Source organism: Drosophila yakuba, chromosome 2L, assembly GCF_016746365.2.
Source record: "Drosophila yakuba strain Tai18E2 chromosome 2L, Prin_Dyak_Tai18E2_2.1, whole genome shotgun sequence".
Taxonomy (NCBI): Eukaryota; Metazoa; Arthropoda; class Insecta; order Diptera; family Drosophilidae; genus Drosophila; species Drosophila yakuba.
Window position 1 is genome coordinate 5770415 of NC_052527.2, and position 18644 is coordinate 5789058.

The 18644-nt window shown below is 42.2% G+C and overlaps 2 protein-coding genes across 2 annotated transcripts; both read left to right on the forward strand.

Moving 5' to 3' along the window:
- Window positions 1–104: 104 nt before the first annotated feature.
- Window positions 105–2806, forward strand: LOC6526968 (elongation factor G, mitochondrial). Its single transcript, XM_002088028.4, has 4 exons — window positions 105–265; window positions 359–2033; window positions 2086–2431; window positions 2495–2806. The coding sequence occupies exons 1-4, from the start codon at window positions 194–196 to the stop codon at window positions 2637–2639; spliced, it is 2238 nt and encodes a 745-aa protein (XP_002088064.1). The 5' UTR covers window positions 105–193; the 3' UTR covers window positions 2640–2806.
- A 343-nt stretch (window positions 2807–3149) lies between these two features.
- LOC6526969 lies at window positions 3150–18276 on the forward strand. Its single transcript, XM_002088029.3, is given in 6 exon segments — window positions 3150–4302; window positions 13820–13950; window positions 14031–14144; window positions 14973–15137; window positions 15205–15359; window positions 15422–18276. Coding segments are annotated over 6 exon segments (2898 nt in total). The 5' UTR covers window positions 3150–4099; the 3' UTR covers window positions 17552–18276.
- The last annotated feature ends 368 nt before the right edge of the window (window positions 18277–18644 follow it).

Consider the following 18644-nt stretch of genomic DNA (forward strand, 5'->3'; position numbering starts at 1 on the left):
ATTTAATAATATTTTTAGCTTTATTTTTTAATGGTATTTTTTCGGTTACTTGTTTTTCGATGTTACTTGTCCGATAGAAACCGATAGGTTCGCACAGAAACCGCCTCCGCTATCGATAACAGTCTTGTTTTGGTTTTCCACGAGCGCGTGTTTTCCGGTAACTTTCCTAGTTATTAATTAAAACCTGGCCAGAATGTCGCTAATTACCCGTTTGCTGACCGGCAACATCACCCTGCGCCGCCGGGCAATGGAATCACTGGGAAAGGTTTGTTGGATTGAGAAAAAAAGCCGAAATTCCATCGGCTAGTTATGTAAGCACTGTAAGAAATGTAGTTAAATGGTGCACATAACTTTTCAGGCCGGCTACAGTTCGCATGCGAAGTTCTCGGAGCACAAGCCCATCGAGAGGATCCGGAACATAGGAATCTCGGCGCATATTGACAGTGGAAAGACGACCTTGACGGAGAGGATTCTGTTCTACACCGGCAGGATTGCGGAGATGCACGAGGTGCGGGGAAAGGATAATGTGGGTGCCACCATGGACAGCATGGAGCTGGAGAGGCAGCGCGGCATCACCATCCAATCGGCGGCTACCTACACCCTGTGGAAGGACACCAATATCAATATTATCGATACACCCGGACATGTGGACTTCACTGTGGAGGTGGAGCGTGCACTCCGTGTTTTGGATGGTGCCGTTCTGGTCTTGTGCGCCGTGGGCGGAGTCCAGAGTCAAACGCTAACGGTCAACCGGCAGATGAAGCGCTACAATGTGCCCTGCCTGGCCTTCATCAACAAACTGGATCGCTTGGGCTCGAATCCCTACAGAGTTTTATCCCAAATGAGGTCCAAAATGAACCACAACGCTGCCTTTATTCAGCTGCCCATTGGAGTGGAGAGCAATTGCAAGGGCATCGTGGATTTGGTGCGGGAAAAAGCCATATACTTTGAAGGAGAACACGGAATGGACATTAGGCTGGACGAAATACCACAGGATATGCGGGTGGAGAGCCTGGAGAGAAGGCAGGAGCTCATCGAACACTTATCCAATGCAGACGAAACGCTGGGCGAACTTTTCCTGGAAGAAAAGCCCTTCACCGAAGACGATATCAAGGCGGCCTTAAGGAGAACCTGCATCAATAGAACCTTCACACCTGTCTTGGTGGGCACAGCACTGAAAAACAAAGGTGTCCAGCCACTGCTAGATGCCGTACTGGATTACCTGCCCAATCCCGGAGAGGTGGAGAACCTGGGCTTTATCGAGAAGGAAGGACAAGACCCAGAAAAAGTGGTCTTAAATCCCGCCCGCGATGGCAAGGATCCTTTTGTCGGCTTGGCTTTCAAACTAGAAGCTGGACGCTTTGGCCAATTAACCTACCTCAGATGCTACCAGGGAGTTCTACGGAAGGGTGACAACATCTTCAATGCTCGCACCAACAAGAAAGTGAGAATTGCTCGCTTGGTTCGACTACACTCAAATCAAATGGAGGACGTAAACGAGGTGTATGCCGGCGATATATTCGCGTTGTTTGGAGTTGATTGCGCCTCCGGAGACACCTTCACCACCAATCCCAAGAACAATCTGTCCATGGAATCCATCTTTGTACCGGAGCCTGTTGTCTCAATGGCCATTAAACCGAATAATACCAAGGATAGGGATAATTTCTCAAAGGCTATTGCCCGATTCACCAAAGAGGATCCCACATTCCACTTCTTCTTCGACAACGATGTGAAGGAAACTCTTGTCTCGGGAATGGGTGAACTGCATTTGGAGATCTATGCCCAGAGAATGGAGAGGGAATACGGTTGCCCAGTGACGCTGGGAAAGCCAAAAGTAGCATTTAGGGAAACTCTGGTGGGCCCGTGTGAGTTTGATTACCTGCACAAGAAGCAATCGGGAGGATCGGGTCAATACGCCAGGATTATTGGTGTCATGGAACCACTGCCGCCAACCCAAAACACCCTGCTGGAATTCGTGGACGAAACGGTGGGCACCAATGTACCAAAACAATTTGTTCCTGGAGTCGAAAAGGGTAACTAAATTGAAATGCCTTATGTTCCGTTTTAAATATGTTCTTTGCTTAGGTTACAGGGAGATGGCTGAGAAGGGAATGCTCTCCGGTCACAAGCTGTCCGGCATTCGATTCCGCCTGCAAGATGGTGGTCACCACATCGTGGACTCCAGTGAGCTGGCCTTCATGTTGGCTTCCCATGGTGCCATCAAAGAAGTCTTCCAAAACGGCAGCTGGCAAATCCTAGAGCCCATCATGCTGGTCGAGGTCACTGCACCCGAGGAATTCCAGGGTGCGGTAATGGGTCACTTGAGCAAACGACATGGTATCATCACCGGAACTGAGGGAACCGAGGGTTGGTTCACTGTCTACGCGGAGGTGCCCCTGAACGACATGTTTGGCTATGCGGGAGAGCTGAGGTTGGTTCAATCCACATGTGTATCGGTCATGTGTATCTAAATATATCTTATCTTTATTTTCAGATCGAGTACCCAGGGAAAAGGTGAATTCACCATGGAGTACTCCAGGTACTCTCCCTGTCTCCCAGATGTCCAGGATCAGATTGTGCGCCAATACCAGGAGTCGCAGGGATTGGCCCAGCCCGACAAGAAGAAAAAGAAGAACTAGGTCCTATCTTAATGTATTTTTAACTATCATCTCTATCAAATCGAAATGTTATTGTGCACCCTTATTTTTGCTTAGTTAAATTTTATTTCATACAACTATTTTCAGTTTTCACTGTGATAAATGCGACTTGTACAGTTATTTGTATAATAAAAAAGATTAAACAAAAATTGTAAAGCTTAATTTATTATAGCTTGTTGGTATCATTTGAATTTGGTCGTCTTATTGACCTTTTATTATTAAAAGTCGAAGTAAAAAGCTCACCAATAATTGAAAATTCATAAATATCTTAATGTACAATAAATTAAACGGTAGGTACAAGTACCTAGGTAACACTGTACGTACCGGTTGGTACTTTGAAGTACATTACAGACACTTTACCGTTTAACCGGTTGGAAAAGGATATATCAAAAATACTATCGAATAATCAAGTGACCATATGGGCTCATCTGCTCGATGCGTTAGGGATTGCGAGTTTTGGGATTTCGCTGACTGGTAACACTAGCTGCGAAATTTGTGTACGTTTGTTTGTGTTGTTGTTTTTGCTTGCGTGCGGTTGATCCGCGGACAGTTTTTCCGTAAACTCGCAGAGGAAATGCAAACTGAGGCGAGGTAAAAGGAAAACCGACCACCGAAAGTGCGAAGAACGAAAATTGCAACAACAGCAAGCGACAGCAATTAGCGAGTGAATGAGTACATTTTTCCGGAACAATAATAATAGCAACAACAACAACAACTGCTGCTGCAGCCACAACAAAAATTTAACTCAATTAAAGGAAAAATAGCGACGCGGGGGAAAATGCAATTGAAATGCCGAGGGCATTTATGAAGTGTGCTGATGTGTTCGCGTGGAAATGGAGCGATTTGTGATTGCAGCGCTTTTCTCGTCTAGTGTTATCCGCTGCCAGAAAAGTGTGCGCAGGAAAATCGGTGACGATTCGTGAAAAGGGGCAGAGAATATTCGGTGAAAATTCAATACAAAAAACGCGGAAAACGAAAACACAGGAAAAATTCAAAGAGCGAGAAAGCGGCAGACAGTGCGCGAGCGAGAGGGAAATAGAAAATAAATATCTTCGCTGCCTGCGTGTGGGTGTGCGTCAGTGTGTGCGTAGAAAGTGTGTGCAAAAGTAGAAGATCAAAGCGAAACAACGAAAAACAACAGCAACAACAACAACACACACACACAGCTGACTTCCTCTCTTTCCTTCCTGCATTACACTGTCCAACAAACAATAGTTATTAGCGCAAACTATGCGAAATCCAGCAACTACAACAACGACTACTTCCAATCGCCGGCTTTTAAACTAGTCAAAAAATCCTAAAATAAAATCAATAAAACAAAACACACATATCCGCTAAACGACAAAACCAAAAAAAAACAAAACATAAATTCCAAGGAACAAACAAAACGAATTCAACAAAATAGAACCAAATCCCAAGTAAACACAGATACATAGCTCACCATGGATTGGATCATCAACGATGAGATGGGCCTGACCGTTGGTCACGTGGTGGGTTGGGCCGCCGCCTCCGCGATGGTGATTGGGGGCGTGATCCCCTACGTTCCCCAATACATCGAGATCAAGAAGACGCAGGACGCGGAGGGATTCTCCCTCTACGTGTGCCTCGCCCTGCTGGTGGCCAATTCGCTGAGGATACTCTTCTGGTAAGAATTCCCTAGTACTTTAAGCACCAGTAACTAACTTTGCTATCTGGAATAGACATTAAAGTGTTTAACCCGCTTACTAGGAAGCTAAAATATTACTAGCATCCTACGAAGCTCATCAAATTCATTCCTTAAATAGTCCCAATTTCTTTTTGCCGATTTTGCTCATGATAATGATCGAAATGATGCCTTATATGAGTCATAAATCAATCATGAAAGGAAAAATCTCTTTGACTGTGCAGCACTCAAAAATAATACAAATCACTTTTGAACGCTGTGTACTTGAATGAAAATAAACACCTGCACATTCTCTCGTTGTTGTTTCCTCCTATTTGGGCTGAGAAACTGAAATATATAATTATTTTAAAAATCTCTGAGAAATTACTAGGAATCTACCTAATAACTGAAAACTTGCTAGTAGATATATCCCTTCAAACGAGCTAGTTCAGAATCCTCTGGCACTCCGTATGGTAACTCCAGGTGCCCAGTTATACAGGTAACAACTCTCTAAGTAAACCCCTGTCCACCTTATCTGGCCCACAATGGGATGACTAATCCCGCTCGGCAAATGGCAAATGGCAAATACCTGGTATCTCGGCTTATCGGGGGGCAATTCAAAGCGCTTATCGCGCGAAATTCTCTCGTGGCCGTCGCGACAAATTGCGGTTTCCAGCACTTGAGACCAGACCCCCTATCTGTTAGCTATGTCATGATTTCTGGTCGATTTTGTCGACTTCCATAGACGACTTCCACAATTTGTTCGAGGACCATGGTACTGGTTTTATCTTTATTGAACTCCCAGCGATATGGTATTTGGCACAATGTCGTCGATAATCGCCATTTACGCTGGGGTTTATGACAATTATTGGAAGATTTATCAGCTTTCATGCTGATTTGGGAAAATAATTTCGGGGAGAGCTAATGTTTTCTGCGATATTCGATTAGATTGTATTGTAGTTTAAAAGAAGTCCAAACAACTATTTCGTAGTTTACGAAATTCGATTTCTTCAGTTCTTTAATTTATCCAGCTGCCCTGAAAGTTGATTCATCGTTTTGAAGAGCGAAACATTTAAATCAAAAGTAATAAAATAAATTTTTAATTCAATTTGAGTGAGTGTGCAAAACAGCTTTTAAACTGTGACAATGCCATTTAAACCAGTTGAAACTGCACCAGCCACCAAACAAAAAGACCTAATTGAATTTGCGTTATTGTTTAATCGAAACGTACTTTGATATTTAAACAAAAATATATATTATTCATTTTTGAGCCAACAGAATAGACCGCATTTTAGGCCAGCAACGGAACCTAGCCTTTAGCACCAGGGTCAACTACTTTTGGTTGCCAGCTGGTTTCTGTGTATTTTTCAGGTTGTTGCTGTTTAGCCCGTTTAAAGCTGCTGCTGTTGTGGGTTTTTTGAGACCCATCGGTTCCTACAAATAAATTATTAACAAGCCAAGTGAAACGTGAACGCAAAAAAAGAATAGGAGCAACTGGTGGCCCTCATCGACGCCGTCAATTTGTCTGGCCTGGCTGGCAATCAATAAATGAATTATTTATCTAGAAACGGTTGCCGGCGAACAAAGTTGAATCAGCTGTGCAACGAGGCTTTGGGCCGAATAATCCCAATACGATATATATACTTTATATATAGATGTTTACGATTCTTTGGGGCCAGACATTTTTCGCCAGACACGCGATCAGTTCCACTGGGTTTTATGAATAAAGTCAGTCCGTGGGGGCTAAGTAATTGTGCAACAGCAGTGTTTTTAGACTACAACAATGATAGGAAGTAGCTTTTAATTTATGCACGACCTTTTTTTTCCGGACACCGTAATTATTATTATTCCGACTAATCGCTGCGTTATGGATAAAGCCCCGTAGAAAATTTAGTTGAGTGCAACTGGCAATTTGTGGACAACAAAATGCACGAAGCACTACAACTGTTAAAAGTTATTTCGTGAATTTAGAATAAATTGCAGGCAATTACAATTAATGTGTTAACGTGATTGAAATATATTTCACTTATGTGACTTCCAGGGAGAAACTTTCCCAACAAATATCAGCAGATTTAGCTACGAACAAAGCGAATGACACATCCGTAGTCTTTATTGTAAAAATTGACAACGTGGCTGCCTTTGTTGTCGATGGTAAATATGCACATTAAACAGGGAATTAATCATATAACTCACACAGTGATATGCATAAAAGTAAATATAATAATTGGCTACATTTTCTGCTATTTTTGAATGAGCTCATTGTTGCGTATTGTCGCTGATTAATTTATGTAAAATCGAGATTACCCTTGTGGTTTAGATAATGCGATTGGAGCTTACACTTGAGATAAGATATTTGGAATTTTTCAGCTTTTGATGTAGGAAGTAAATTGGTTTTACTTGCGACTATCTAATCAGCAAAACTTGTCGTGTATACTTGTTAAAAAAAGTAAAATAATTTGTAATAAAACGTTGCCTTTCATTTTATTGAATAGTAACACTTTCCACCTTCAGTCAGTTTGCTACTAAAATATGGTGGGCGTTTTTTCTAGTTTCTGATTGAATCAGGCTGCGTATATAGAATATATGTATTCCGATATATGTACATATTTACCTAACTTGGGTTTACTTTGTAGCCAGAGTCAACAAAGCGGAGTTCGATTTCAAAAAAGGTTTTCTCGCGCAAAAAACGCTAACATTATGACTCAATAAGTTGGCCAGGTCAGTGGGGCGTGACTACACAAGTCTGCAATATAATTTGCACTTTCATTCCAGGCATATAACAATAGATGTAAATATAGTATGCGAACGGTTAACTGGGCTCAGGCACAGTCATTTCTATATTTGTACTTTTCATGCAGTTGCTTAAATGTTTACACAATTTGTCAGCCCGCCTGAAAACGCGAGCTGTTCGGTCTTAACAAGCTATTAAATTGTATCTGCGTTCAGCTGCAATTAAAATTCTATAGTATACTCGAATATCCAAATATTCACATTAAAAATTTAGTCTTAAGTGCGAGGCAATGTTCGACTGTAATTTGCATAGTGTACTCGAACATCTAAGTATTCATATTTGAAATTGACTATTACAAACTCGGTTAAATTGTTGCAAAACTTGGCAGGCCAAATGACTTTTAACGAATTTGCCAAACTATTTATTTTATACAGCTCACAGCTCAATCCGGCAAAAAGTGAAGGGTTGAACTTGAGAACTTTGGAGTTCAGTGAACCTAATTCAGCAATTTCACGAGCAACATGTTACGAGAGTCTTTAAAACTTGGGCAATCATGAAAGCGAAGTTATGAGGTGCAAATTTGCTGACTAATTGGGCTTCAATGTTTTATTTTTTAATGGGGATTAAACAGGCATATTTGTATTATACAAACTTAGTTCCTATGTAAGTAGTTCTTTCTTTTATTAAAGATTGCAAGAATCATCTAGAGTACAACAAAACATCCGCTATTGATAAGAACTCGCAACGGAGATTACTCTACTCTAGATGAGAACTTTCATGCGCTCAGTTGGTGAAATGCACCATTCTCACTGCATGTTTATGATGTTTGTTTAAAGCAATCTAACTTCGCCTCTTAAAGAGCCCTTTCTTATCACTATTATTAAAAGGAGAGTGTGTGTGCGAAGATAAGCCCCGTCTCGGCATCGGGCGATAATTGTGTCTACTCCAACCAATTAATTTGTTTACGTAAACACTTATCGAAATAGGGTGCTTCCTTGTACGTAAGCTAATGATATGCCTGCAAGATAATGCCATATCATATATATTATTATATTACTGTATTTATCTACAAATGTCACACGGTTCCGCCAAATTATTTGGTAATTTATAATTTGCTTATCAACAGAAGTTCGGCGGAACGAAATGAAGACAATTTCAATTTCAATCTAATCTAGCATTTTTAATAATTTATAAAACACTCCCAACTTTCATTCACCTTTATTTATACAAGCTTTGGCCCACTTTCCTTGTTTGTTTATTATTAATGCATACGACTCGCTGAATGGAAAAAACTAAGGGAACTTTTTTCCAAAGGCAAACAACTTTATTGGACATTTTTCCGCGGAAGGTCAAGGTTTGTGGGCGGCAATTGGTTGGCTTTGTGGTAAAGTCCTTCAAAGCAATTAATTTTTTCGGGGAAAACTTTGCTGACCAGGAAACTTGGCGTATGGTCCATAAATGTTTACGGCTTTTGGTCTGTTGCTGTTTGCTTTTTTTTCGCATCCCATGCAAATTGAATTTTAAATTTCTAAACCGGTTAAAAATCTTGTTTTTATCAACGATACAAGCCGAATACCATTTTGCAAATGAAGCACTTGTCTTGGCCGTGTGGAAATGTTGCTTGGGTGGTTGGCCACTTAATTGTGGTTATAGCATCTGCGAAAGATTTATAATTTTGATGTTGAAGCTGCCACCGAACGAGTTTCTTTATCAAGTTTCAAGAGCCACTTGCAATTCAAGTAGAATTTGCTGTGCACTTGCTGAGAAGTTTCAAAGTTTATGCAATTACTTTCTGAAGCAGTTTAAGTTTCCAATTTTAGCAAATTAGTGTTTTTGCTAAGTTTGAAATTCGGTAAATTATATTAAATTGCTGTTAATAATGTTTACAATGTTATCTGTTCTTCAGCGTTCTTTTTCCATTCACAATACAAACCATTACGTACGCTTTGGAATTAGTGCTTCAAATCAGTTAATTGCCCTGCCTAAGCAGTCAAAATTAAATATTTACTAAGAAGAAATAATTGAAGTGTCTTTTGTTTTCTACAAATTCGTAAGCCAGCAGCTCTAATTGTGAGCTCATCAAGGCGCCCAAAACGAGCTACTTAATTGTGCCAATTATCAGCTTTTGCCGGCCTCTCCCATTCGAATGGCTGAACCCAGAGGTTATCTGTCGCATTACATAGTTTTGAAAGCACATTTTCCGTGTAGAGCCTCCATCTGAAGTCGATTGGCATTATCTCAATCGCATTTGTTCCGTATTGGAGCCGAAAGTTTTGCGTTTAATGCGAGGCGTTCTGATAACCAGGGTGCGGTTACAGCCAAAGGTCAACCAGCGCAGTCTTATCTGCCAACCATGCCCCTTGGAATTAATTGTATTTGTGTTGCAAGATTTTTACGTAATTAAAAAGAGAGCTGCGACGAAAGCAGTTCACGTCACATTCCGTGCCGTGGACAATCCCTAAAATCCCACGTCACTGCCGCTGAAAGGGCACTCCACTCCAGTGCTATTCGTACTTCTGGGTTGTGCTTTATGGCCGAGACGTTGGCCTAATTGAATTTTAATGCCAAGCCAAAGTCAGGTTGTGTTCCTCGATGCTTTGCAGTTAATCTGGGCTCTGGCAAGACTCGAAGTTCACTAGAAAATCACTGGCATTGGCGGAAAATTCAGATGGGTAGCACAACTAATCGAAAAGTCCAAACAGCCCCATCAATCGCTGGCCATAGAATGTTTACGGCTTTGGTTTTGGCTTTGATTTTGGCTTTGGCTTTGGCCAGCTGCTGAATGAATAATCACAATCGTGGATGGGGCTTCTTTGCATGCGAAAAATGTGCGACGTTGACTGACGCACATGTTGTTTGCACGAAGCCAACAGATAGAGATTTCAATTTCTCAATTAGAATAGATTTTTGCCCCCCAAATTCGGGCAGCAGCAGAGTTAAATCTGCGTGAGCAAACTTAGGAAATATTCAATTTCATCGTGGAGACACACAGCTTTAATGTTTAATGGGGCCTGAAAGCTACGTTTTGTGGCTTTGGAAAATAAACTAAAATACATCCCAAGACCCTCCACAATCACATATCGATTGTATTGTATATATTGTATGCATAAGTTGACTGTGCAATCTGCTTGTATTCAATGTGCTCAGTTGAACCAACGGATAAAAACTTTTCAACAGCATTATCACTCTTGATTTGGTTTTGAGAGGCAGAAAATCCTTCATGACTTCCAATGTTTTGATAGGCCAAGTGACTGATGCGCCCGCAGAAATAAAATTGGGATAGGTCTCGAAATGAAAATGGTCTCAAAATGAATTTGGAAATCAGAAGCTAACACACTTAGTCAGCACTACAGTGGTACTTTCTATCTGCAAGTGCATAAATTTGCTGGTATTCATACAAATCTGCCATCGAGTTGGCTACAAATTTAATGTCCATATGCAAATCGGCGTATTGTTTTCTGCGCCTGGCTTTCGTTTATTTTTCCGTTTTCAATTGTGCCATTGTCTGTGACCTTTTTTCCTCCTTTTGTCCTACGATTTTTGTTGCCATCTGCGTTCCAGACTCCATTTTCAATCTCGCCTGTGCCTTCGAATTTTCCGGGGGGCGTAAATTGAAGTGTTTCGCCGAACAAAAGTCACACACATCTGGTGGGTGACTAGAATCTTTTGTTTGTGTTTCGCTTTGGGGTTTTATGGGCTTAGGGCCATGTGGGTGGGCTCAGCACGCATTAATTTTCATTGAGCAAATCAAGTGGGATAATAAATATTTATTTTTCCATTTGCTTTCTTATTTTCGGACAAGATACCCGCTTTCTGTTGCTCTTAGAGGAGTTTTTGGTTTATTCGGCAATCGTAGGGTAAGAATATAAATTCTAGAGTAAAAATATATATTTTAGAGTAAAAGTATATATTCTAATTAGTATAATAACTGTCATGATAGCTAGCCGAGTCTATCTATCTCCGTAGCACTCCCTTTATCTGAGTAATGGGTATCTGATAGTCGAAGCACTTGACTGCGGCTTGTTTTCATGTGTTATAATAATTCTGTTTTTACTTTTAGACAGTTGCCCCAATTGTTTAAGTTTCGGTACACAACACTTAACTCACATACTATTCAGTTCATTGGCAATCACTATTCATCTGTGCTCTAGTTCAACGCCACTGCATCCTTTATCCCCGGCAAGGTCATTCCGAGCAGCTTAGCCTGCCACACCACAGAATCCATCTAGGCTGTAGATCGACCCAGTTATGGCCATTCATCATCATCATCATCATCATCATCATCAGTGGCGGGCAATCCTTTCAATACATGCATTTACTCAATGGTTGGTGGAAAATTTGTGCTACGGCTGTTGGTTCTCATTTCCCATTGCTCATCAGGCGGCAGCTTGTGTGTTTACACAAATCTCGAAGCAGGCAATCTACTAACGTGGCCAACACGCTTGTTCAGTGCCAGTGGTTCCGAAATAACCGGAAAATACGGCCTTAAGTGCTTTCGGTTCCGTTAGTTAGGAGCCCTTCAGCGGTGAGACAATGATGAGGACAATGAGGACTGCGGCCCACGACGAGTGTAGCCTACTTACAGGCGTCCACCAGCAGTTGGCCAAATGAAATTTGTGTTAAGCGCACTGTGCCAGCCTTGGCTTACACCAAATCGCCTACAGCCGAGGTCGCAATTATAGGACAATGGCTGGGAGAAACAGAGAAATCCAGAGAAATTCCAGAGTAATCATCTAACTATGCTAGTCGCATTTATTAGAAGATATACCTCTCTAATCACTTGTATGTTAAATAATCCCTCTTCTGTCGTATATATGTAGTTGTATTGAGCATATCCATATCATTTTTTTGGCAACCTTTATAGACAATGCTTTAACTTTGCATAATTCATAGCCGTGCGACAGCAGGTGTAATTCAGGCAGACAAAACGCGCTCACACTTGAGTAAACATTGCGCCGAAGGCAACGCGGAATTTTAATTATGGCTAGAACAGACACAAAAGGTTGTGGGTGTGTGTACAAAGCCTTCACACGTGTAGAACAAACTGCCAAATTGCTTGGCTCCATTTTGGTGACTTAATTTCCCAGCCCCGCTGACAAATTCCATCAATAAAAGTTTCATCAAGCCTAAGTGACATTTTCGGGGCTCGCCTATTTAGTCAAATTGTTGCGGCTCCTCGCAGCAAATTGCCAGTGAAAGTGAGCCTGAAAATGCAGGTGAAAAGTGGGTGGTGGTGGGGTTTGCCCGCTTGTTGGAAAATTGTTTACATTGCAGGCTCAGGCACACCGCCAAATGCGGCATAGTACATTCGTATATGTATTCATGCCTGTTTGTAATGCACGTATACGATTTTATCGATTTTTTACGACATTTTTTACACGTTGAGGCGTGCAAATGCCCTATGAACGTGGGTGGAAGGAGGTGCCGGTCTGTTTTTTCTGCTTTTGCCAATTTAAAGGGGAAAACCAACTATTTGGACTAGTGACGAAGTAACAGCTATGTTTGGGGTGTTAGTTCCCTCGTCCAGTGTGTACAAATTGGAGTGTTTGCACGGAAAATATTAGCATTTCAGCAAATTGCAGTTGTTATACAAACTCAAAGAGCTCGCTTTCTTGCTATGATTTCGTGGGTGTCGAGGGAGAAATTAGAATAAGAATTTAAGAATTTATGCACACTCTTTTGAGATTGAAAGAAGAAAAACACTTATTTAGATACTCCTGCAAAAGTACATTTCTTGAAATGCTCTAGTCCAATCGAAATGTAAAATCAGTTTGTGGTGATTCAATTGAAGCCGTGGAATGGCATTCACTTGGCCCAAACACTGGTAATTCAATTTTGCCAATGGAAATGGTGGGCGTAAATAGCCAGCGAGGCACAATTTCCGCGCTTTCCGCATTTTACTATCTGGTAATCGGAAGAAACGCGGAAATGTATGCTATCTGCTGTTGTGATTGCGAACAACAGACAGCTGTGGCTTGGCTAAAACAGTTGGGTCCACTAATCTGCGCCAGCGAAATGCGGACAAATTGTCGCATATTTTTTGTAATAACATTTGGGAATGTGACTTTCGGTTGGCCAGCAGGACTTTCATCACAACAAATCCCCAGCAAATCTGAGGACTTGCCTTTGGGTTTGCTCGGCATTTGTTGTTTGGAGCCTCGCCAAATGCCCAACACATTCACGTCACCCATTTCACCCATTGTTTGTGCTCGGGGACCCTTTTTCACCCACTTGGCATCTGTCAGATTTATGACAGTGCCGCTTGACACAGTGCTGGGATTTTTCCCACACCTTCTCTCCTCCCCTGTGCCTTGAAATATGCCCTGCTGCAGTCCTTATAATCGATTTGGTTCGGGAGTAAATTATGCTCTTGGGCGGACATCAATCACTTGTTGTCCCTGTTCGGGCGCCACCTAAGCACCTGTCAATTGGCCGTAATCAACACTATACAATGTGCAGCATTCACTTGTCCACTTGGGGGTGATAAATAATAATTATATTTAATGATTTTGGGAGCGGTGGAATGGGTTTCTCTTATAAATAAATAATAATTTAAGATAACGTTCTATATTTGTATTTAATGGCTGGCTAATCATCCATCATTCATTCAGTTAAGACTTAAATTAACTTTTAAAGAACACAAACTCAGACAACACATGCTAATTACAAGTGCCTGGAAAGGATATACCGCCAAGGACACAGTCACATCTCGATAGGGCGCTCAATTAAAATGTCATTTCGAGTTGACCTTTCCGATTGACCTTCACCCAATTTCCCTCTGGCTTGCAGGTTCTCCAGCCGCTATGAGCTTCCACTGCTGGTGCAGAGTGTCGTGATGAACGTGACCATGTTCCTGATGATCCATCTGTGCGTGAAGGTGAAGCGGGTGAATGCCAATAACCGCGAGCACGCCCTGCGAGGTGAGTCCCTTCCCCCAATCAGCCGTTTAAAACCTGTCACCCCGAGCATAAACATGTCAACATGCGCTCCCTCCTTCCAGGCGATGAACTGCATTTGCCCAAAGTGATGACGGACACGGATACGGGCGCCTCTGTGTCCACCGAAGCGGGCGGTAGCGTCCTGAAGCGAGTTCGCTCCCGGCACTATCTCAATGGTGAGTCAGCTGATTCATAATACCTAACAAGTCGACATGGGTGGCTATATTGATGGGCAAAGAAGGGATAGTCTGCACACTAACATTGATTTCCGTTTCAAGATTTTGGCATAATATGCAATGCATATATATGTATATATGCTTTTGCTGACACCTTCTTTTCACTCAATTGACGCCAGTTTCCTGTGTCAGTTTGCAGAAAAGATTGAAATGAAATGAAATGAAAGAAATTAAATGAAATGGGAGAGAGTGGAAAATTGGAGGATTGTAATTTCATTAGCAAAGTACCTTCTGCTGTTTTTATCATACCATATCTTTATGGAGCACAGAGCTCGTTTGCAGTTCGCATTTATTTCTTCTCCTTCGTTACTTCTTATCACAAACTAGAAAGGCAAGAAACTGGGTTAGGAGGCATGGTGCCAGGCGGCAAATTGATCAACAAACCAGAGAGCAGAACCCATATATACACCCACATCGACGTGAGCTAATTATATTGGCACGCCTTGGGCTTCTTTGTACAATGTACATGGGGCTGGTCGTAAATTGTGCAGCGCCTAAAAGCTGGCAGAGATAATGGAAATTGATTTCCAACTGGCTTCCCATCTGCAGTCGGTCTGTGTTGTGAGCTACTTGCAGAGCTGTAACGTGCTGGGGGGTCATGACCTCTTGCTTTCTTAATGTAGCTAAGGAAAAGTGCAAGCAATATGTGGATATTATAGTAGCAATGTACTACAACTATTTCTAGGCAGGCTTTAGTTTGTGGGTAAACTAATTCATTGAACTGGTTATTGTTTAATTCAATCTCTAATTATATACTTACTCTTGCAGACCTGGACTTCAAATACTTTTGGAACTGGACCGACTTCCAATCGTATCTGGACTTTATGCTAGTCGTGTGGGCCGTTGGTGCCGCCATTACATATCTGATGTTGTCCGTACTTTGGTTTATGGAATCCATGGGCTTCGTTGCCGTCTTTACCGAAGCCATGTTGGGTGAGTCTAGGCTATACAAAATAATGTGGCTATATATCAATCTGGCATTTGTTTGTTTCGCATGTAGGGGCGCCACAATTTTTGCGCAACTTTAAGAATAAATCAACATATGGTATGAGCATACACATGGTGATCATGTGGACGCTCGGTGATATGTTCAAGACTGGTTACTTTATTGTTAGGAAAGCCCCATCGCAATTCTGGATCTGTGGCACGCTGCAGGCAAGTATTTTATACTTACATCAGAACTATAAACTCTAATAATAATATATATTGAATTTCAGGTCAGCTTGGACATAGCGATCCTGTCACAGGTGTGGTTCTACCGTAAGAATTCCAAGCCGCGCGACCTGCGCCGCGGCGATTAGCAGTTTGCCCCCGAAGAACAGCCACAGCACATCCATCACCACGACTTACATACATCCCATTCCGAGGAGCATCAGCTTTCGCTGCCCGTCACAGTGAGCAGCAGTGGAGACGATCATCTGCTGACGGCACGAGCGGATGACGAGCACTTTAAGGTGCTGGACTTTGGTCAGTGCCACGATAACCGTGCGTTTCAATATCACAATAATAACAAGATGTTGCCCAGACCAGGAGGCAGTGGCAAGAGTAAGGATGATAGCAGCATGGCAGCTGCCTTGGAGGTCGTCATTGTCCATTCCCCGGCTTCCACAGAGCAGAGACTGATTGGCGCTCAGGAGGCAAGTGGCTGCTGCCGCAGGAAGCGCAATAATGCCACCCAAACTAGATTGGAGGGTGGCAGTTGCTGCTGTGTGATCACCACCCATCATCACCACTGCCACTGCAATCACCATAGGCATCATCACCACCACCACCATCATTGTCACTACAGTAGCACAAAGAGACGAGCTCTGCTGCACCAGAAAAGAAGTCATCACCATCAGAAGCATCTGCAAATTAAGCAGACGAACCATAAACAAATGCTTCCATCTAACAACAACAAGTCTTCCTTGGACTCTAGTGATGAGGCAATGCATCATCAGGCCATTGCCATTGAAATCGATGCAGCAACGATGAGCGAGGACGGCGACGAAAACAACAGCAGCACGGCCACCTCGAATTTTCCGTATAAGGTGGCCAGTGAGGGTGTAAAACCCATTATAATGGCTCCTCTTCGAGAACAACATCGTCACAGAAGGGGTTCGTTGAATTCCAATACCACAATTGAAACCGATGAACTGTCGCACGATGAAGACGATGACGATGTGCGGATGGGCTCCCACCATTTACCAGAAGATGAGACCCAACTAACTCAGCCAGCGGTTGCGAATAGTTCCAGTAGCTCCACAAAGAGAGGAAATCCCGCCTCGGCTCCAGCGCGAAATGAGTGTGTGCGGATCAAGAGAAAAAGGTTTATAGCTGAGGCTGGACAGGATTACTGCAGCAGTTGCTCAAGTTCCTGCTCCTGCAGCAGTTTGGATGAGGATCTAGACGCGCATCATGAAATGACTGTGGCAGCGGAGTGTCACCAATGCATTCCCGGTTCTCGGAGAGCCAGCTTCTGCTCTTGCCAGAATTCTAGCTGCTGTTGTGGCTCGTGTTCCCAGGAAGATGGGGAGGAGGAAGCGGATGACGAGGACGACGAGACCACGGGACAACGGGAAAGTTTCTGTACAGCTGCAGACCACACCATTACTCCTTCCCAAGAGGGTGAGGATATGCATAGCAGTACACTGACACCCCTTAGCACCCACAGGTCGTCGTTTATGGACCAGGATCATGGAGATCACACCATGAGGAGTGATACCGGTGGAGGCAACATAACTGATGCGGACGCCTCTTCATTGAGCCAATCAGCAGAGTACTTTTCGCTGTCATCCGCCGCTGGAGGCGTTACTTCTTTACCCACCAAAGAAGGAGATAAACTGGATAAGCTGGAGAGCAAGGAGACGAAGGAATTAAAAGAAAAAGAAGTGGAGCCACCGTCCTGCAAGCACTGGCATCGCAATCCTCATGGCAAGCATAAACGCGGATCTTCTCCTGTGGATAACTCCTTATGACGAAGTGTCTCGCTGGTCGCCTGGCCAGCAATCGACGTAAATGCCTTGCTGCAGCAGACTATAAGGAAGTCAGCCGTGCTGCAGGAGACGCCAGTGCGCAGGAAAACCACTGCCAAAAGGGGTTCGGGAACCACGGGAAGTAATGATTCCTCCACGGCAACACTAACAGCCAGTGTTGTGACGGTAGCTAAATTTCCAGGAACTGGACTAGTCAGCACTGTCACCAGTTTGAATGGATGTGGAACCACCTATAGCTACACCACCACCACGGCTGCGCCCGTGAATCCTGCAGCTTCCGGCAAGAAGAACACCAAGTACACGCCGGTACCAAACTCCGAGGCCTACCAGCGCGATCCACTGCAGCAGAGCTCGACGGAGATCATCTTATAACTCATGCAAACATACCTCTGCACCTTTCACTATTATACAGTGCGTAACCGTATAAGAGTCAAGGTTAAACTTCATTAGTAAAAAGGGATAATATATAATACATAATACATAAAACATAACACCAATACTCGTGGAAATCTAAGGAGTGGTATAACGAAAACCAAAATTCATAAAGCTGTTCAATTTGTTGTTATTCGGGGGTAACAAAAACCAAGATGAGGATGTAGAAAAGGCAGACCTAGTTTATACACATTAGAACATAAAACCAATGTACATTACTTCTTATGTGAGATGCAGCTACAAAGATTAGCTTACAATGTAAACTAGTTTTAAACATTTAGTTTCGGACTATGTGAATTTAAAGAAAAGGGTTTCAGCTGGGGAAGGGACCAAGCCAGAGTTGACACAGCCTTCAAGTTTTCCAGAATCCACGCAGAGACATATCCACATTGTGCAAATTTCTCGCTAAGAAAACTTCCCTCAGCTAGGGCCTAAAACCTTGTTTAGATTTAACTTTATAAATCGTCATTGTTTTTCGTACGTCGTTAGTCGCATTATTTTTGTAGTCCTGTAAGTTCAATTTGTATTTAAATCAACAAAATCAAACTTTAATCTCGATATTATTCTTTAAAGAATTTTTAATTTTATAATTTCCTAGCAGAATTTATTAGCTAAGATCTATACAAAATTATACGAAAATAAACGAAACCCAAGCAAATTCATAATTTCCATTTGTTTTGATTTTCCTAATTTCAATTTTATTTGTTTTCAAATGGCACACATCCTAATGTTTAGCTATATTATTCTAGATATAACGTATAAAAACTACTAAGCAAACAAACATCTTCCTTGCAATTTTGAGATTCCGTTGAAAACGTACACACACAAGATAAATATGAAAATTGAATTATTTTTAAGCCACGTAAATATTTATTCAAAGTGCTTGAGAATATTTAAGAAATATTTAAAAACTACTATTACCCATTGGAGGGGAAGATAACATTTGTTGATTAGTATGTAGCAGCTATTTTTGATTGTTTTCCTATGGCATATTGGTTATGTAGCATCCTAATATAATATATCTGTTGCAGAT

Coding starts and splice junctions, on each gene's coding strand:
- LOC6526968 (XM_002088028.4), top strand. CDS start 194: ATGTCGCTAATTACCCGTTTGCTGACCGGCAACATCACCCTGCGCCGC. Junction 2,034..2,085: donor TGTTCCTGGAGTCGAAAAGG/GTAACTAAATTG, acceptor TTCTTTGCTTAG/GTTACAGGGAGATGGCTGAG. Junction 2,432..2,494: donor GGCTATGCGGGAGAGCTGAG/GTTGGTTCAATC, acceptor CTTTATTTTCAG/ATCGAGTACCCAGGGAAAAG.